This window comes from Melospiza georgiana, chromosome 5 (assembly GCF_028018845.1).
Source record: "Melospiza georgiana isolate bMelGeo1 chromosome 5, bMelGeo1.pri, whole genome shotgun sequence".
NCBI classification, from domain to species: domain Eukaryota; kingdom Metazoa; phylum Chordata; class Aves; order Passeriformes; family Passerellidae; genus Melospiza; species Melospiza georgiana.
Window position 1 is genome coordinate 32,170,324 of NC_080434.1, and position 21,339 is coordinate 32,191,662.

General features: G+C 48.2%; 1 protein-coding gene across 1 annotated transcript; it reads right to left on the reverse strand.

Annotated features, from left to right (window-relative positions):
- Positions 1-7,296: 7,296 nt before the first annotated feature.
- LOC131083822 (ras association domain-containing protein 6-like) lies at positions 7,297-17,405 on the reverse strand. Its single transcript, XM_058024793.1, has 10 exons — positions 17,335-17,405; positions 13,217-13,295; positions 12,704-12,855; positions 10,807-10,898; positions 10,203-10,387; positions 9,998-10,099; positions 8,898-8,949; positions 8,276-8,394; positions 8,092-8,189; positions 7,297-7,381 (listed from the first exon to the last, which is right to left on the reverse strand). Exons 1-10 carry the CDS (start codon positions 17,403-17,405, stop codon positions 7,306-7,308), a joined length of 1,026 nt encoding a protein of 341 aa, XP_057880776.1. The 3' UTR covers positions 7,297-7,305.
- Positions 17,406-21,339: the final 3,934 nt, after the last annotated feature.

Below are 21,339 nucleotides of genomic sequence, written 5' to 3' on the forward strand. Positions count from 1 at the left end.
CCAGGGGATGGCAGGGACCAGGGTGCTCCAGCAAGGACAGCCTGAAACCAGAGCAGATGTGCCAGGGTTAGCAATGGGCTGGGGACAGGAGCTCTAAACCCAGATTGCTGAAAACAGCCCCCAAAATGTTCCATGATCACACCTTTAAAATGGCTCCAAAGGGCAGCAGCTCCACTGCCAGACCAGCACCTGCACCATTCCCTGTGCCAGCCCTGGCTCACTGAAAAACAAAACAAATCAACCATCACACAGGCCCTGTTTGCAGAATTCCTGCTCCAAACCCTCACCTTTCCTGCCCAGCACTGAGGGAAATCTGACACAGCATTGATAAGTAACCTTTGCTGAGAGCAGCCATCACCCCAGTCCCCCAGCCTTGGCAAGATTTGCAGTGAATGGAGCCAAGTTCTAACCCTGAACCTAAATTCCTGTCAGTTTTTGGTAGAAAGATACTGGACAGTAAATCATGCAACAGAACTGAAAAATTGCTCAAGGAATAACAAGGCCCAGAGCAAACCCAACCACCTCCATCACTGCTGCACCCCAGTTTTGGGAGAAATGCTGATATCATTTCTAAATACTCCCCTTCCCTCCCACTCAGTCTCCAGCCCAAAGCCCACTTCTCACAGACACAAACTAACAAGCCTGAGGCATTGTTCCCAGCAGCAGATGCAATTCCTGAACTCCCTTTTCCCTGGATTGCTCTTCTAAGCACTTGCAGGAAACTCACCTGAGCCCAGAGACTGTTGTGCTTTCCCAGAGGGAAACAGAGCCTGATGGGCCCAGCTCTGGCACCACATTCCCCTTGTCCCTGCTGACCTGGGAGGCCACAGGTGAGCCCAGTCCCTCAGAGCCCATCCCTGGGCACCAGGAGAGCTGGAGCTGTTCCCAGATCCCAGTGCCCTGCAGGGCTGTGCTGACAGAGCACAGGCTGAGCTCTGTGCCCACACCATCCCTCATTCTCCTCCCAGTGCTCCCAAACCCTCCCAGCCCTGCCCCTATGCCAGGCCCTGCCCAGCCCCAGCAGAGGCTGTCACCCAGCCCTGCCCCAGCTGCCCCCCCTGGCAGGGCTGGGAATGCACCGAGGGCTCCTGACCCCAGAGCAGTCCTGGGGGCACAGGCAGTGCCCAAGCTGCCCCTCAGGGCACAGCCAACACCACAGCTCCCTCAGCCCCAGGGAACTCTGGCATTTGTCCCTTCACCTCTGCCCTTGTCCAGCAGACACAGCTGGGGCTGGGCTGGCAGGAATGGCATTCCCATGGCAGGTAATGCCAGCAGAGAGGAAAAGAGGAGCCCTGTGTCCCTCTGACTTACCCCACAGCGTGGGCAGGACCAGAGCCCTCCAGCAGAGCCCTGGTGCTGAGGCCTCTTGCCTTTGGCTGCCCAAACACCAAAGCTTTTGGCAAAGATGGGAGGAGTTGGATGATTTTTCCTGCCCTGAAAGAGAGGAGAAAAAGAAAATTAAGTCCACTGTGGAAGTTAAAGGATCCCAGCTCTCATACTTCTGCTCTGATTGCTCCCTATGGGTTTTACCCATGACAGGTGACACCCAATTCAAACACAAACGTGTCCTTTCCCAGCATTTTTATTCCTGACTATTTCAGACAATAAAAGGATGCTCATTTTTCATATTGCATTCTCTGCCTAATTTGAACAGAACCATTTTTATCCCAGACCCCACGTGTCGGCCATTCCATCCTTTACCACTGGACTTGGCACAAAGGCAGGGACACCTGGGATGCTGCATCACAAGAAATCCCAAAGAGAATCCCCTCCAAAACCTCACAGAGAAAGGGTTTTTGCTTTTGGGACACAAGAAAGGCCTTTGACCATTTGCATCCACATGCAAAGCCCACACTGAGCACTTGGTTTTAAAGATGTTGCACTTGAAGTTACAGACATGGGATTGCTCTGGGATTTGGCATTTCCTGCACCCACACAAACACATTAAAGGAATGAAGTGCAGAGTCCTGAAGTTTGGTTATTCCAGTGCTGTTTTGGTAGTGCCACTTGACACACCAAAATCCACAGCAACACTTCAAAAAAATGAAAAGCAACTTTCACCCCCACATCCCCCTTCCTTTTGATTTTGCAGTTTTGGGGTCCTCTTAAGAACAGGTTAAAGGAAAGAAGAAGAAAAGCCCAGGACCTGCTACCAGCCAGTGCACCAAGCACCTGTTTTCCACAGATTCTCCTCCCAGCTGATGGCTTTTCTAAGAAAGCTTCAGTTCCCCCTTATCACAATCACCTGCAGCACTCACCATCAGCCCCAAAGGCAGTGCCCATCTCTGAGCTGTGCCAGGGAGCTCAGTCCCTCTCTGTGGGACAAACCTGCTCTGGGCCCCAGAGCTGACTCCAATCCCTGCTGGCTGAACTGTGCAGCTGTAGGATCCAGCTGGATGCTGCAGGGCAGAGTGTGTACCCCTGTGTGAAAGCCAGGCTCCAAAGGCAGCCCCTGGTGCCCCAGCACTGCTGCTGGAAGCGCTGGCAGCCCCTGGCACAGATGGGATGGAGCCTTCCCACAGCTCTGTGCCCTGGCACCCAGGGTGGCACAGCACAGAGGCTGCTGGAAGTGAAACCAACGCTGCATTTCCATGGGCACTGATGGCACTGAGAGCCCCAGCCCAGAGCTGCTTCTCCCTGCCCAGCACAGCAGCTCCAAGTGCTGCTGCAGGCCCAGGCTCTGAGGGAGCCCTGCAGCTGTGACAGCAACGCAGCAACCACAATTCCCAGGCACAGAGAGATCCCCAGCTGCTCCAACAACTGAACCTCTGTGGCTCAGCTCAGGCTGTCCCTGCTCCAGGCAGGAGGAGCCACACAGCCCCGAGGCTGGGGCACACCCTGCCCTGCAGCAGGAAACAAGGGGTTCATGGAGCTCTGGGGACACGTCTGTCCCCAGAGGGGTTTGACAAAACATCCAGCAGTGTGGATCTGTAACAAAGACAGCTTGTACCTATCCCTGCAACAGACTCGCCTATGTTATTTTCTCAAAGTCTCTGTTTTAATGTATTTTGCTATTCCAAGTGTTTAAACAAGACTGACCATGAGCTCTGCACCCTTGCCACGCTCCCAGCCCTAAGGAAGAGCTGGATATCCTCACACCCATCCAATCTGAGGGAGCTGCTGCAACATTTAAACATTTAAAAGCCACCCCTGCCCCGAGGGTGCCAGCCCAGCAGTGGATATGGGACACCAGGAGAGCAGCAAACAACACCCACTGCAGCCTCTGCACTCTCAGCACTCCGGCTGCACTGTCCTCACTGCTCAGCCACTCCCAGCTCTGTTCCCAGGACTCCCAGCAGGAACCTGAGGGCCCTTTCCAGATGCAATCCCCAAAGAGCCACTGCTCTCCCCTCTGCCCACCCTCCTGCCCCAGCTTTCACCCCTTTGATCGCCACCACCCCACCCAGGACACAGGAGGAGGCTCTCAGGTGCCAGCTGAGACCCAAATCGTTCCAGTGCCTCAGGAAATAAATACAAATAAACTCGTCCCCTCTAGGGTAACAAAATGTCTCGGTGCCCAGCTCCTGTTTCCTAAGGCAAAACACAGGGAGCAGGGGAAAATGGCAAGTCCCAAACCCAACCAAACCTGGTTTGCCGTCGGTTTCCACCAGGACTGCTCAGGGTTCCCACTGCCCCTCAGCTGCAGCCACAGGAGCAGCTTCTCTCTGGGACCCAGGGGGGGCACAGGGACCCCCATCCCGCTGCTTCCCGGGACACAGAGCCCAGCCCAGCCCAGAATGAAACATAACAAATGCAGTTATTGCCTCTGCCATTCGTGTATTAGCTGTGGCACAGTGTTATTGACCACAGAACTCCTGAGAGAGTACAATCTGTAACTACTGCTCCTGATAAAGTACAATCTGTCAGTTCGTGTATGCACTGCGGAGCTTTTGTAAACAGCAGTGTAAGAGATACTATTTTAGACTGTAGCATAATAGAGACTGTGAAATGGTAAAACGCTTTTACATGTAAGGAACTCAGAAAATGGTGTAAGGTAATTAGGTGATTTCCCACATTTGGGGACAATCTTATCTAAAACACAAGATAACAGAAACAGAAACCAGAGCACCGAGAAAAAAGGAAAATATTATTGATCCTCGTTATCAAATAACGAGGGAGTGAAAATAAAACAGGATGGCACCACAGGAAGAAATAAAGTATATTGGTTTAATCCACAAGATGGCACGAAGGTTAAAACCAAGCAAAAGAACATCTAAACTCCAAGGACTGTTTGAACATGTATAAACTCTAATGAATATGCACACACCACTGCAATGGAACAGAACCTAGAGAACACGGTTTAAGGTGACCGGGTGCTCCTGGCAAACAGCCCAGCACCCCAGCGCTGCCTTTCATCCCTTAACAAACGTGTAAAAATTCTAAAGAGTGAACTTTGTTTCTCACACAACAAAGCGCTGCCCCCGCAGCCGGGACGAGCCCAGGCTTTATTCCACGGAACGCGATCCCAGAGAGCCGCAGGGCCGGGACAGCCCCGTCGCACCCACAGCGGGTCCCCCGCAGCAGCAACGCCCGAAGCAGCCCCGTCCCGCTGTGGGTGCCCGGCTCCGGTGCCCCCGGCCCCGCTCCCTCCGCTCCGGCCGCTCACCTGAGGGCACCGCCCGCCGCCTCCCGGCGCCGCTGCCGAGCCGAGGGCATTGGCCCCGCTCCTGGCTCCGAGGCCGCGTTCTGCGCTGCAGGGCGCGCTCCGGGGGACGCGGGGCCGGGCAGGGCCAGGGTGACCCGGGCTGAGGCGGCTGTGCCAGCGCTCTGTCCCCTCACGGGGCTCAGGCCGGGGAGCGGCGCCCCGCCACGGGCCGCCATTGCACCGCGGAGCAGAGTCAGGGACGGCCGAAGAGCCGAGTGCGGCCGAGTGGAGCCGACAACAGCCGAGTGCGGCCGACAACAGCCGAGCGTACCCGAAGGGCCGACTCTGGCCGCGATTTGCCGAATCGATCCCAGTTTAGCTGAGGTGAACTGGACGGAACGGGACGGAACCGCGTTCAGCCGAACCGAGCTAGATAAGCCGAACCGAACTAGATAAGCCGAACCAAGGCGAGATCAGCCGAACCATCCTGAATATTACGGGGTCAGTCGAACCGAACCGAGCTGAGCTCCGAATGCAGCGAGCGGCTCCGAGTTCAGCCGAACCGAGCTGAGCTCGGCCGAGCCCGGCCTGCTGCTCTCGTGCCCATTAATTAGCGCGAGTGCAGCCACAGCCTAATGAGCACTGAACGTGTCACAGACACACCAGCCAGCCTCCTGACACTGATGCTCCCAGGGATTTTCCTTTTTCCAGGGTCCAGAACTCACCCAAAGGAGTGAGAAAATGCTGTCAGCATAAGGAGCTGCACAGTTATTGGGAAGGTCCTCGCTGGACAAGTGACACAAAGGGCACAGGGAGCATTTAAAGCAAACCAAGTGACAAAAAGCCACCTTTAGGTCAGAGAGAGGCTGAATTCCTGTAAGGAAATCCACTGAAACAATAAGCTAAGTGATGGAAATTCAGGATTTGGCTGTGGTATGAAATGTTTTCATCTTATCCCAAATAGTCACAGAACAAGATAAAAAGAGGCATTTTAAATCCTAAGCTTATGAAGTGTAAGTGCAAATGAGATCAAATGCACAAATTCAGGTAAGATATGGACTATAATCACTGTTTCTGTGGTTAATGGTTCATGTTCGAACCTGAGTGACCTCCCTCTCCTCTGTCACCTGGGTGTCCTTGCTGTGTTTCCTTGAGTGTCCCAGAATACCTTGGAAGAGATTCTTCCCCTGCTCCTGCCTGCTTTTGTCAGAAATGGTTCATTTAGACAGCACAGCACTCACAAAGAACCAGCCCCGCAGGAGTCACAGCACCATTGTCCTCACCCTGAAATCCTGGCCAACAGCACCAGCTCTGTGTCCTATCCCCACACTTCTGTCTGCCCAAAGTTTTCAGTCCCAATTCAGCAAGACAAGAGAATTGAAAAGGATTCAAGTCTTGAACATCAGATGGTGACAAAAACGGCCTATTTAATTCCTACCTCTTAACCATGAGTTATTGTTATTTCTGCCCTTTGTGCTCCCTTGTCCCTACCCATTCTCCTGGGCAGGATTATAAACTGTACTTTGAAATAACACACTTGCTGCAACCTGAGGAGCTTCAATATCAGCACCTTGACCTTCACTTTCTGAATTCCCATCCCAGTAACAGGATTTTGGGCAGTGTAAAGTTTTACAATTTGATTTACTCCATACAATTTTGAGGCCACATATTCTGCACATCCCTTTCCTCCCTCACAAGCATTTGTTACCTGCACGAGACAAAGGCAGTGAGGTAAGGCACAGACACCAGGTAAAGACAACCAGGTAGTGCAGGAGGACAAGGAGCTGTGCACAGCTTTATTTTATTTACATCTCTGTAACTGGAGCTCTAAGATGGAGCACAGCTCAGCCAGGAAGGACCTGGCAGGGGCTGCAGTGCCCTGCGTGGGGCTGGGCTGGAGCCAAACTGCATCCCTGGGGCGGCCGTGGGCCCAGCCCTCCCTGGCTGTGACACGCGGCCTCTCACTGAGCACCTCCATTCCCTGTCAAACAGAACACTCAGGAAGGAACACAATCAGCAATTCCAACTACAGAAACCACTGAGGTGCCTTTCAGGACCCCACAGTGTTCAGTCAGTTCTTACTTTGCAGTGCACGAGGTATTTCAGCAATAAATTCCCTGTCATTGCTAAGAGCTCAGCAGCTCCTCAGTGGGAGGGTTTCCAGTTATGTTTTTCTAACAGCAGCTCAAAGCTTAAGCAGTTTCAGCATCCACCAGCCTGAAGCCCGTGGATTTCAGGCATCTTGCATGGATGTTTTATAACTTAAATGGAAATCCTACCTGCAGTCTTAAATACATAAATATCTTCTGCCACTTGGCTCTACTGAAAAGCTTTCTGCTGATATAATACAACATTTCTTTAACAGAGGGATAACCATATTCCTAGTTTGCACATTTTCTATCAGTACATTGGTTATTGTAGCAATTTTCTATGCCAGCCTCTTGGTGCCAGGTCACACGTCAGCAGGATTTAAAGCCTTGGGCTTTTCAGGGGAGTTTTTGCCCAAGTTCCAAGTCAGAGCCAGCATCTGCAATTTGGGCAATGTGCATCTCCGTGGGTGCTTGCAGCCCGCACCCCAGCGCTGCAGGGGTTAATGGTGAGGGGACACTTCTCCCACGGGGCACTGTCACTGCTCAGTCCCAGCCCAGAAGGCAGCAGGACTGTCCTTCAGCAGCCCAGGCGTTCCAGGGGCATTCCCAGTGCTCTCCAGGGCCGTCCCCTCACACCGTGGTCTCTGTTTTCTGAACGCTCCGACTGCGCAGGTGCTGCTGGATCAGCCTCTTCTCTCGTGTGTACCTGAGAGGGAGAAGGCATTGAAATAACCTCTGCAAACCTTCAGCACAAATTCCAACCAGCTGCTCACATGTGGGTCCATTCCCAACCTTTGTGGCCCTGTCCCACTTTCCCAATGCAGGCAAGTCTGGTATTTTCTAAATGTTTCCTGACACTTGGATTCAAGGTGATTATCAGCCCATCGTGCAGTAACAGATCTGTGGCTGCTGCAGCCTCTTGGTGCTCCTGGACTCAGGAGAGGCTCACAAATATGGCAGCTCCTCTGGCTTGTACCTGTGGGACAATCTCCCTTTTTGCCAGGGGCATTTCCATCACTCACCTCAAGTTTTAAGGGGACATCAGGCACTGATGTGGCTGAAATGCTACAGAACCAAAATGGTACCACGTGTGGTACTGCATTTACCCTTTCCAAGGGAACAGCAGCAAGTACCGACCGAGACAGTCGAAAGCCCAGAAAGCAAACAGCAAACAAAATAAAGAGAAGTTACCTGAGGGTCCAAATTTTCTGAAGACCCCACTCTGTGTGTAGTCAGTGTTAATTATGGAATCTTTAAGAGCCGCAGGATAGGGAAAGGATTACAAATCCTCCCAATCCCTCCAGCCTTCCCATCACAGTGTTCCACCTGCACTCTGCTACATTCATATCTTCTCCTCATGAGCCAATTGTACAGATTGCCCTGGACTCTGTGACACCTCATTCTGTGTCTGTTTACCTTGCAGTTGTCTGTTGAATCTCCTGCTTCTCCTCTTCATTTATTCTGTGCAGAATGGATTCCAAGAAGGGAAGATGGAATGAAATGTACTGAGCCACCTACCAAGGAGAAGACAAGAAAGGCACTGCTGACTGTGGTCACCGAGGAAAACTCCACGAGCTATGAGAAGTGAGGATATACATACATCACTGCTGATCTCTTCCACGTCCCTATCCATGAGAAAGAACTTGGCAACCTTCTCAGAGGGCCCCTGCAGCAGCCTGTGCAGCAAGGGAACATCTCTACTCCTCAGCTGCTTCTTTTCTGGAATGTATAAGCAGTGTCACAAAACACAGAACCAACCACAGGGGCTCCATCTACCACCTGCAGTCACGAGCCTTTTTACCTGACGAGGATCCCATACTGACTCGAGTGCAATGACCAGATACCCAACAGGTCCCTGATGTTGTGCCATTTAAAATACCTTCTCCCCCAGTTCCCTCCTATTCTCTCGGATGTTCCCTTTAATAAAGATCAAATCTCCCTTTTCCCGGAAAAGTAAACTGCTATGGAAGTATTTTTCCACTGACCAGTGAGTACTTTGAACTCAGCATATGCAATGCAAACTGTCAGCTGAAATACACACAATTATTCAGCTTTTCCTCTCCAGAGGAGACATCTCTGAAGGGTCCCTGAGAAGGCAAAATGCCACAGCGTGCACAAACAAGGACAGAGGCCTGGCACAAGTCCTGTTACTCCAAGGGACACATTCCACACACACACAGAATTATCAGAGCTGAAGTGCTCAGGCACAGTGGCTGGCTTACCTCCAGATGCATGGATAACGTAAAGTGCAAATTCATGGGGGCTGTTTTCTATCTGTGAAAAAAAAAGAAATTCCATTCAGACTCACAGACCTTCCCAGCACTTCCCTCTCAGCACATTTTCCCTGTGTGTCTCAGCTCAGAGATTTGGATCAAAGCCTGAGACAGGGATCCTGTCTGTACAAGAGCTAAAGATAGTGGATCTGCATAAGGCAGAAAGCTGTGCTGCCACGTTCACTGTCCCTGGGCCAGCCCTAACCCTCGTGTTCCCATGTGCCCAAACCAGAAACACACTGCAAACCCAGATCTGTCCTGCCTGCTTTCCTTGCAGCATCCTTAACTGCTTCCTAGAGCTTATTCTCCCCTCACACGTAGATCTACTGTTTGTGCTGCCATCAAGGTAAACCTCTGTGACCTACCCTCGTGCCTGACAGCCACATTCAGAGAACAGCACAGCTTTTGAACACTTTCTTTGCAATGTATTCCCTACAACTCTACTCCCTGCTCTGTAATTCCCTTCCTTGCTACTCCTAGAAGTTGTTTTCCTTCCAAGACACTCACAAGTCTTTCTAACCACACAAAGTAATTCTGCAATAGTGAAGTCTCCATACAAGTTAAATGGGAAGCTTAAGACCATTAAAGTATAAATTAAACACTAAGCAGCCATGGAAAATCAAGATATTTGAGAAATATGCAGCAGTAAGGGCAAAGCTACTTCTGACCACATACGACATTGTTGGTGGGAGATGGTTCCAAGGAAATTAAAAACAAAAAAAGTAGTTTCAGGCAGCATGGCACTGGCTGCGAGCAGTATTTGCAGCTGTAACCTTCCCATCTTCCCACAAGCCCGGCTCCCAGGGAAAGCCCGTCCCAGACCGGCGCTGGGATAATCGCTGCTGTTTCAGGCGAGCCGCAGTTCCGGGGCTGTCCGCGGGAGGGCAGCACCGCCAGGGTTAAAATTGTCCATCTGGTTTTTTTACACTCCGCTCCATGCGCTGTCCTCGCCCAGCTATTCCACATCTTTCCCGCAGTGCTGGAGGGAGTGCACATGGGAATGAACGCTTCCAGAACACGGCCACTCTTCCTCCTGCCAGCAGACTTACCTTAAACTTCCGAAGCAACTGCTCTATCACTTGTCTGGTTCTCATCTGGCTGTTGATTCTTATTTTGGTTTCTGACCCAAAAGCCGGAGTGAAAACTGATGTCTGGGAACAAAAGCAGCCACACCACGGCCTGAGCCTGAGGCACACCTCACTGGGCAGGGCTCCCTGTCCCTCAGGTGACAAAGCCAAGCCTAAAATTTCCTACCTCGTGGTTGTAGAAGTGGCCATTGATAGAGAACCTGTGAGTTTCTACTTCTGTCCTGGTGATGGTGGGGAGCTTGGTCCTCCTGCGCACGGCCGCGGCATCGCTGCTGGTGCGGGGCAGGGTGGCACAGTCGAGCTCCTGCTCCCTCCTGGACCTGAGAGTGTGACTTTCATAGCATGGATAACCTGGACAGAAGAGAACCACGCGTCCTGTGCAGCACCCCCAGAGGAGGGAGGCTCTCAGTGAAGGGCTTCATTTACTGTTTACTATTTATTATTTTTGGGGGGGTGGAGCAGGAAAGGAACAAGGCAGAGGCATACGATGAAGAACAGGCTGCTTGCAGGGGTTGCAGTTTGCGGATTTGCTCCCTTGGGAATGATTTCTTGGATGAAAGCACAGCTCATTGCCACTGGCTGTTCACCAAGTCACCTGCAGAACCCTAAGCAGCCCTAGGTGGGTGTTTCCCCAGCTTGCAGGGCATGTGACACACAGCAAAGAGATTTCCCTTTGCTGGCAGGGACGGGCTGATGTGTGTGAGGGGCCTTTTGCACTGTCACAGAACACAGAATTTTAACCTGGTTAACCTGAGACCACCGACACTAACTTTGCTCGAGGTCTGGCTGCTCCTCGGTAGATTTCAGCGTGTCCCCACTGATGTGATGGAGGTCATCAAACTCTCCCCAGCGAGTCATTCCCCTGAAAGACAAACACAGAAAGACAGACACCATTGACTGCTCCTCAGTAACTCAGTGACTGCAGTTTATCCTGTGCCCAGGGGTCATGTCATACATTCCTATCCCTGCTCAACATACAGACTTCAGCATGGTAATTTTAGTTTAAGTCATAACAACTTCATATTAAAATATGGTATGACCAGGGATCCCAAATGTAACACATCCAATGTAAAACCTGTTGAACATCAACCAGGACACAACCTAAACAACTTGCAGTAATTCCTGATCTGTTTTACAGCAACATCCTGGATTTATCACACTCAGACTACCAGGCAAGCCCACAAAACACACATATTGTGGTTTAATAGTTACAGAACAGAGTTACACAGGTTACACTTATGCTGTCCAAATCAGCTATGTATGAGAGCAGGAAGTTCCATCCAGCCTTTCAGATGTCAATATTAAATCATGCTAACTGAAACTTATGCCCAAACTCTCTCTTCAGCATAAGGTCTTCATCCAGTTATTGCTCTGATTGAGAATAAAGCAGATTCTAGTGCAATATTAAAAATTAATTTCATATGTATATATATATATATATATATATATATATATATATATATATATATATGTATTCCCAACAATACTCAGCTAGCCCCAATTTACATGCCAAACAATATCTTGGTTGTATTGCACACATTTACCAAGTTCCTTTAAGATCAGACAGCCAAGCTGCTCTGCATACCTTAAAGCATGTCAGGGCAGCCCCACGTTTCTGGGATCATGAGTGAATGTTTACTTTAGCATACAGATTTCCACCAGCCAGAAGATTTTTAAGAACTGCCCTGCAGGCCACGTGCACCCCACACCAGCAGACCTGGTCGAGGTAAACTGAGAGCCAGATTTGCCTAAAACTCAGGTTCTTTCCTAGTTACTCCTGTCAAAATTCATCCCTGAATTTCAGCAGCCAGAGATGGGGAAGAAGACTTTACTGGAACTCCGTAGCTGCAAAGGTGGCAGAATTAAATCCCCAGTTCAGTTCCAACATGCCTCACATGCAACCTAAGACAATAAGTCATAAGAAAAATAAACTCTGCAGTACTCAATTTATCAGGGAGTCATTCAGGGTGAACATTGGCTCTGTCTCTGTATCACAAGATTCAGATTCAGCTCATCAAATTCACCAACCAAGGCTGGGGAAACAGCGTACAAAACAAGGGAAAAGTACACTGAGTACCTGTATCAGCTGAGCACAACACACTGGGATATAAAATGTCATTTTATGGAACAGCTGGTCTGTGAGTATTTTAAGGGGTTTTTAGACCAAATTTTGCACAGACAAAGCCAGTATCCATTCCCTGACTTGAACTTCACCTGCGCAGCAATGGTTGCAGATCTCACATACCTGTAAGCTGGGACAGACAATCCCTCAGCACTACCCACCAGATTCTGGCTTCATGCTCCAGTGTGTGCATCAACACGAGGCCTCTCAGGGGCTACCAGTATCAGGTGCACATGGAAACACAGGGGGATTGTTTGGCTCTTTTCCTATACATTTATATACACCAATTTCCCAGTCCTTGTATAGGAATTGTCAGTTCCCATGAAAAAGAGCAGCCTCTTTCCAGATCCTCAGGCTGAGGGCCAAACAAAGGTGCTACAAACACACACCTTCCAGCCCAGCAGAGGCTGCTCAAAGGCTCTGCTGTCCAGCAACCACTACGGCCTTGGGGAATCTGGGATATCCAGGGCAGCCAGCCACAGCCATTGAAGCCACAACACGAGATATCTTGCATGCTAGCCTCCCTAGGGAAGTCCATCCATTACCTTTTACTGGGGAAAAAGCCCACATTCTCTGTTGACTTCAGGGTTACAAAAGAGGGTATTTGCTTCTCATCTTGAATCTTTAATCTGATAGGATGCCGCACGCCCCAGAATATCGACAGGATTCCTTCAATGAAGGGGGTGCTTCCTTCCTGCTGGAGAAAAACAGGGAAATACTCAGTGCTGCATAATAATGGAGTAAAAATAATCAACTAATAATAACCTGTCTCCCCTCAAAGTAACAGGACTACAATGAAATCTCTGAGGCTGGCACAGCCCTGGAACAGATTATCTGGAGAATGTGTAACCTCAGTTTTGAGCAATTTCCAAAACAGCCAAAGCTGCAGGCTGACCTGATCAGTTCAGGAAACCAGTTCTGGTTTATTACATTAGATGGAACCTGTCGTGCAATAACAACACCACAGCGAGTGGAGCTGGAGTCCAGTGCTGTGACGAGAAGGGAGCACTAGTTTGTGATGTCCAGATTAGTGGAGTTTCTCACCCCTAAATCCTTACCTGCTTGTATGACAGTTGCAGATTCTCTTGATCTGAATAGTAAGAGTTATAATTCTTCAGAAGAGAACTGAGCTGCTCTCTAGAATGAAGATCACAATGAAAAAGAAATGTTTTTAACATCTCTGTAAAATGCAGGTGGTACATGGCAGGGTAACACCCCGTAACTGTGCTACCCTCTGCACCCTTGTATAGGTTTATTAATGATCCATACATCATTTTCTGAGAGAAAAGTTTTGCCAGGTTACTGGGTTGCTCATAAGTTGCTCCTTTAATGACCCAGAGGAAATTAATTAGTCAGCCTCACATGACATTAATAATGCTGCCCCAGCATAGCTTGTACTTTGCACCTCTGTAGCAGTCATGAGGAGGAAGCAAACAGAACAACATCCCCATGCACCAGTGCTGCAGGTTGCTTTAACTAGGCTGCACTTTGTTTTCCCTACATGCTGGCTTCCATTCAGTCCTCATACTGCTGCAGATACTTTTCCTATCTCCAAACACCTACAGGGTGTCTAACATTTCTATTTCCCTCTGTCTGAAACAAAACAGCTTTGCACCATGTCTTTGCTGAGAGGAGAAAGGAAGGAGATGAGGAGAACCTCTGCCAAGGACAAGGAGCCATGGAGACAAAGCCAGCTGCAGCTCAGGCTATGGAGGGCTGAGCAACGACAGAATTATTGAAATGCATTTAGAGGCCATGAGAATGAGACACTCTTCCCCACACCATTTAAAGATGGCTCAGACTGTAATTCAGGCAAGCAATTCCCAGCAGCAGAGGTGGTTAACCATGGGGAACAACTGCATGGAAGTGTACAAATTCTTCCTTGTGGACTAAGGATTACAATGATTTCATGTCCTGCCTCGCAGTGAGGTGTGAGGACACTGAGTTTGTTTCAAAATACTGCCTGTTATTTCCATGTTTGTGGGAGCTGTTGGAACAGCAGGCCCACAGATGGAACACACAGCACCTGCAAACTCTGCAGCACACGTTCCTTAGAGAGCTGCTGGAGCTGTTCACAACTCATGTACCATCAGAAACATTATTACAATTCCTCCACCAGTTTTAAATAAAGAAGTGCCTCAGAGAACTGACAGCTCAGCATGGGGACAGGCCCCAGGAATGTGGCTTTCCCCAGGGCCCAGGTGTGCACACACCAGAGAGGAACCAGGGACAGCCAGGGGGGCAGGTAACACGTCCAGGCTGTGCTTGGGGCACATGGCCAAGCAGAGATGAACGTGGAGAGCTTTCCCTGGCACACCTATCCCTCCCTCTCCACTTAATAAACAGGACAGTGTCCTGTTGCTTCAGACAGCCTTTTCCCATGGTGAGAAGGGAAAAGATCAACTGGGCTTTTACCTAGCAGGTAACACGAAGACAAGGGCTGCAGCACTAAACTCAAGGTTCATTGCATTCCATGCTAATTTTGTGGATGTAAATTATTTATTTTACATTATTGCAATCCCACACACAAAAAATATTTTTAACTAGTTTTATTAATTGGATTCTAAACAAGGATTCTCAACATTAACTTACTTTGTTCTTTAATCCTCATAATACTGGTGGCAAAAGTCCTTCTTTGCACTGGGTTGAGATAGCTCATTCCAGGTTCTTTGTGTCTCTGTGAGGGACCACATTCAGGCCATCCCACCAAAAGGGAATGCAAGGAGGTTTGGATGTGAATCAGAAGCAAGCCCAGCTCTCATCACAGAACTGGCTACAGACAAATGAAAGCAAGATGAAGCACGCCTTGGCCTCGTACACGGGCAAGCTCCAGATGCAGCTCAGGATTACCAGGCAAGTAGGAGATAGATCTGCAGTTCTGTCTGACAGATGTTGTGACAGACCTGCTGATCCTGCTCCAGAGGTGCTTCAAACTCAAGTCTCTGCACTTCACAGCATTTGGCAATCATTTATTGACAGCTGTTATCTCACAGGTTTTTTCCAAGTAGGAAGTTGGGAAGGTGAGCTCCCTGAAGATGGATTAGAAATACTTAAGGACTTGGGGCACACTCTGAGGCTCACCTATTACTCTTAGTCCACGTTGAATGCAAAGGAAAATAAAATCATAGACTAACAGCAGTTAGTGGTCTGGTGAGGGTCATCTCTGAAACAGGTTGTGTTTCTCAGAGCAAGCCCTCAAGATTTCCACAGAGTTTCTTGCCTTCTCTAGAAAAACTTGCCATTACCTTCCTCAGGAGTTTGCCTAAGTAGGTCTTTCAGGTTTCAGCCTTGCATTAGTGCAACCAACAGTGACAAACCACACAAGCAATTAGAAAAGCCCTGAGGGAGAGACTACCAGCAGCTCACTCTGACTTGTTTGTCCTTGTGTAGTAGAAACATAAGAGAAAAAAACCATTTTCCTTCTTTTTGCCCCAGAAGGGAATTTGTGCATCAGCCCAGTTCCAGGAGTGGCCTTACTGTAACACGTCTTCCTGCTGCCCTAACCTAGAGACAGATGCCATCTCTGCTGAGTTTGGTGTCTGGAAAATCAGCAGCTGTTGTGACAACAGCCAAACACAGCCATAAACAGAAACCAAAGCCAAGTAACTGGCAGAACAACTCAGCCCAAAAACATAACATGCACTGCAGATTCACCACTTTATCCAATAGTAGCAAATGCAGGATACAAAGGAGCTGCAATGTCAAGTGCCCCAGTGGTGAACCACAACAGAGCCCAGGCTGCTCTCTGGAAACACTAAACCAGGACAGCTCACAGCTCTCTCCTGCCCAAGCCCTACACACAATCCCTGAATATTTATGGCAGTTTTGCTGGAGAGGCAGCAGTTCAGCCAGCCAAATCATCCCACAACCTTTGGTCAGCCTTTTGATCCAGCCATTGTGCAATTCCCAAACAGCAAGCTTGCCCCATCAGCAAGACTGCAGGATAGAACTGGAAGAGAAGCAGTGCAACAGCAGATTCAAGGCAGAGATGAGGGATGACAGCCTGGAAATTGCATTGGAAGCAAGCCTGAGTGCATATGGAATGTCAGTGGTTCTTGAAACACTTATTTCCCTTGATGTAAGGTGAAGAAAGTTTAAACCATGGCTGTCATGCAGAAAGGTCTCAACTGGGATGCACATTTCACCACAGGAACAGGCAAGTACATAGAGGAATGAAGCCCCAAAGACTCTGGTTCACCTGGTACATTTCCAAAGGCTTCTGCATGCCAAGTTTACACACATGAATTACCTCTGACACAAAAGCACTGTGTCCCAAACTAACAGCAGCATAAAGGGAGCAACTCTTGAAGAGAAAGGGAGTGATGCATCTGCTGCCTGTGTGCTCTGGGCAAATCCCTGACAGCCTTCCTTGGAAAGGGAGAAACCAGTATTGCCCAGGCCACACAGGAAAGTATCAGGAGTCAGGAACAGATCTCTCCTGCAGCACAATAAATTGCATTGCAGACCCATCCCTGGCTGAATCCACAGGTAGTTTCTTTTCCATGGGAGGACTAAGAGCCATGGAAATGAAGAAGGGGGAGAGAAGAGAGTCTCCTTCCAGCTCCTGCACTCTTGTCACCAGGCAAAAAACAATTCCCTAAGAAAGAGGATGGAGCTAAAGGCCAGGTGGCTCAGAGTTTGGGCCAGCAGTAGGAAAAACTCCTCCCAGGGAGACTGAACTGTGGAAAAGCATGCCACAAATGACAGTTAGACTGCAATTCTGAGCTTTTTCTACAAGTAGGTGAAAGAGACACTTCCTCTGACCACAGCAGAGAGCTAGCAGCCCAAAAGTCTTTCTGCACAGATACACTGCCATCCAGGGCTGCCAAACCACAGGCTGCAGACAAGCTGAGCTCAACTCTGGAACTTAGGGTAAATTTCAACAGATTGCCAAGACAAGAAGGTCTTCTTCCTTAACTTGTAATTTTATTTCAGAATCCTCTAGAGGGGCTATTCTCCTTAAGGAACAAATTCCACAGACCCTAAGGCTTAATGCTGTGTTCTTTTGATTCCATGTGAAGGCCATCTCCGCTCTAGAGACAGCTTAAATGAAGTGGTAGGGATTGCTGTGGCTACAGACTCAGCTGTCTACAGGATCCCCTGTCAAGGAATACATGTGGAATCACTTGAAAGAAAGCAGCAAACTCATTAAATATTCAGGGTTTTAATAATTTACCTGGTTACGAACTTCTCTTCATTGATGAAAACAGAAGGCAGATGCTGTGCCTTCATAGTCACTTTCTTCATTTACTCGGAAGAGATGACTCTAAGCAAAAGGTGAAAAAAAAGTAAATACATCCACTACTGCTACTACAAAAGATGGAATAGTAATCAGGCACAAAGCTTTAGTTGGCTGAGTGACACAGGCTGGGACAGTCAAGCTGAGGGCTCACTACATCATATTTTGACTACTTCATACTTAGCCTTAATACCCAAGTATTTCCCACTCATAGTAAAAAAAGCCATATGCCATTCCCATCAAGTGTATAACAGCACCTTAAATCCCAAGCACTACATCTACCAGGACTTTCTCAAGCAGTTTTAGGATTTGTTCAACTCCAGGATTATGCTTGAGTTGTTAGCAGTCTGAGATACTGGCCAGGATCCATGTATCCACTATGGACAGAGCATGACCCAGGGACAGCAAAACATGCTGTGACTCTGACAACCACCCCAGATTCCTAAAACTAGGCAAGGGAAGGAGTGGTGATGGTTAGCAGTGTCCTGCAGCACACAAAGAAAGCAAAGAGAGAACAAGACAATTTCAGGGAGGTAGCAGTACAATTTACAGGTTTCCACACTGGGATTCAAGCCTGTTATGAAGGCAATGAGCCAGAGCCACGAGACTTCAACAATGCATTCCTCAATAAACTTAATTATGGAGTCTAGGCTCTTTCCTTCACCCTCAGGTACTAGAATAAAAGGAAGACTGAGGAGTTAACTGAACAAGTGGCATCACACATGGCTGGGGAAAAAAACCTCAGAGAATCCCATGAAAAGCAGTAACATCTCCAAAGACTGCACTGGAAGTTGATCATTCCACTTCCATTTCTCTTATTTGGGTAAGATGACACAGGAATTTGACTCACAGCACTCGATGTCCATTGTCCCTTATGCCAGGGGACTGACTTGAATCTGATTTCAGACTGCATTGGATAGGGCCTGGTCAAAGATGTCTGAAAAGTGGTTGATTGTCTATAGTCCCCATGACAAGCAGCCTTCCAAAAACTGATTTAGGGAACATTCAACCTTGAACAGACCATGGCTGGGCAAAGAGTAAACACCTCACCTCTGTATACTGCACTACTGAGCTGCTTTTTTAGATGCCACCTATTTTCCAAAATCATAGATAAATAGTTTCTAAAGAACAACATATGTGGACAAGTGAGAAGTTTTGCATATAAAAAACCCATGACATTCACCCTACAAAATATATAGGAAGTAATTTCATAACCCCTAAAACCAGGGTGCACTACCAAAATGAGCTTTACCTGAGCAGCTGGTGTTTCTAGCAGTGCTCTGTCAGGAGCTCACTAAAAGGAGGAGCAGTCCCTTTGTCCTTTGGGTGACATCCATCAAGACAAAAACATACATGCAAGCCAAACAAGCCCAGGGACTTCTGTACAGACATGAGTTTGTGTGTGAAGAATACACTGCTATATACCACTGCTTGGGTTTTCCCTCCAAAATGACTTCAGTAACCACTGGCCACACCTTGAAATCTGATTTTATGGGATTTACTTAAGACCTCTAAGTGAAGCAGCTGCCTGTGTCAGTGTAATTTCAAGCCCTTTTTACAAGATGCAGAGGAGTTTATGTACTTTGGCACCTGAATAACTGAACGTACACCTCAGCACCTGTCAGGAAACAACATGTTAAGAGCAGTAGATGGCCAAGTCACCTTTATTAACTGTAGAGGAGTGACACTGGAGAGCTCCAGCACTGCTTCACTGCTTGTGGCTGCACTCTTTTCTACACTGTTTGGCCTTAAAATGATTCCTCTGAAGGAAAAAGCTGATCTCTGCATATAGAGAGAAGTGACCTTTACATACACACACACAAGAGAGATGAACACTGTGTTTTGCTACGCACTGGATGGCTCCTAGTAAATTATTTGCCTTAAACACCCCAAACAGATTTTAAATCAGCCAGGTGCCATTAAAATGCTGAAAATAAAACTAACTGGAAGAGTGGGTGGTGATGGGGACAATTCTTCACCAAAGCCCTTCTTTCCCTCACAGCTGCATTATCCAGGACAGAGCCTTCTCTGCTGTAGCTGGGGGAGAAGCACAACTCCCACTTTCTCCTCAGTTATGTGACCTGCTGTGCTTATCAGCTTTGCACCAAACACTTCCACAGCACCAGCTCACTGCAGAGGTGAACCTCTTCTCCCTGGACCCTTCCCATGGGCACATTCTGGCTTATTTTTAGCCAAGACCCAAACCTGTGGGCTGCCATGGCTCAGTGCCTTCCCCAGCAGCAGTACCTGACACAACAGATGCCAGGATGTTTGCACTGGCGCTCCCTAAACACACAAAGCTGGGACATTTCCCATCATCTCCTGCTATCCTGCTGCTTTCCATGCCATTTCCGTGCAGTCCTTTTGAGGAAGCAAACTGAAGTAAAATGCCTTTTCCACTGCACCCTTTGATTTGAACTAACCAAACCATGCTGATTTTCCAGCCACTCCAGTCATATCTTCCTGTGCCATTTATCCAAAGTCATCTCCTGACTTACTTGGTATCACACAGGTGTCTTTACCATTTTGTTAAACTGGATTAGAAGGGCAGAATTTCCTCAGGTAGGTTAGGAAAGTGGAATCTTGGCTGGACTAAACTGCTGGCCTGAGACTTAGCCAAGCAGAAACCTAATGCTTGGAAGAAGACTGACTGAAGCCTGAAATATGTAGTGAAGGACAAAAAGGAAAGCAAAGGAAAAATCGGGAGGACATGAAAACTGGGGGACCTGCAAACTGAGCATCTCTAGAGGAGGACTGCAACTATTGGAGGAGTCTAGGAAAAGCAAAGGGAAAACAGACCAGTGCACATTTCAAAGCTGCAAGAGCATCAGCACGTCAGGGCACAAGGCAAATCTCACAAAGGTAATGAGCTGTACTTGCCTGTAAGATTCATATCTTACCTGAAATGGGCTTTTTTCCCCCTCAAAGAAAAAGTCCAAGTGTCAGTGCAGAGGCAGATAAGAGGACTTACTCCCTTTTATTCAGTACAGTGATATTTAAGTCATTTACTTAAGGGGACAGACCAGGCACAGTAGAGTGCAGGAATGACATAGCAGAAGTTAAGAGTAAATGGCTACACAGATTTTTAGACAAGGATAAAAAAAGGCAGAAGCAGAGGAGGACAGGAAGGAGAGGGACACCCAGGATCCAGAACTGAGCCAAGCAGGAGCAGCAAGGCAGCAGTTCAGTTTGTGTGAGAGCCTGGATGTGCTTTCTGGTGCATCCATATCTGAAGACAAGGCCGCAGAGTGCAGTGCACTGTGCAGAGCCTCTGCCCCTGCTAGAGAAACTGATACCCCAAAGCTCAGCAAAGACCCCCAGGTATTTTAACCCAGCACTCCCCAAAGCTCTTCCAAACCCACAGGAAGACAGGGGGTTTCTATTTCTTTTACAGAAACCACAAAGCTCAGCTGCCTGTTAACTCAGCTATCCACTACACGCACATAAAATATTTTGTACACAGGCACAACTCCATGTCCAGCTGAGTCATCTTCTAAACTCACAAGTGGCTGGTATTTAGCAAATTTTTCGATCCTGACTAGTTTCTATAAAGATGAATTTAAGATTTGTTCTGATAGATAAACTCAGTATCAGCAGAATAATTTTACTAGTCACATAGTTGTGGGACTTCACGTTCCCCTTTTTTGTTCTTTTTGTTTATGTTAGATGTCCCTACCACCAAAGAAAAAAGTGGCAATTTAAAAGAAGTACTTATTCTGAACAACAGTATTTTCCCCACTAAAAAAAGGGGGCTTTGTTTTTTTTTTCTCGGGCTTTCAGATTTCTTCACACCTTATTTTAATAATTAGCTGTTCAGTACAGAGCATTAAGGGCACTCCTTGAGTACAAATCACAGCATAAGCCCTCTGCTCAGGCAGGCTCGGAATGGGATTTGACAAAACCAGCAGTAAATTGGATTACGTGATGATGGCCCCTTAACTT

Bases quoted from the DNA above. Each gene is read 5' to 3' on its own strand.
- LOC131083822 (XM_058024793.1), bottom strand. From the start codon at position 17,405: ATGAAGAAAGTGACTATGAAGGCACAGCATCTGCCTTCTGTTTTCATC. The intron at 13,296-17,334 runs GTAAATTATTAA...TCTTCATTCTAG, and splicing joins GAAGAGAAGTTCGTAACCAG to AGAGCAGCTCAGTTCTCTTC. The intron at 7,382-8,091 runs GTAAACAGACAC...TCTCCCTCTCAG, and splicing joins ATTCAACAGACAACTGCAAG to GTACACACGAGAGAAGAGGC.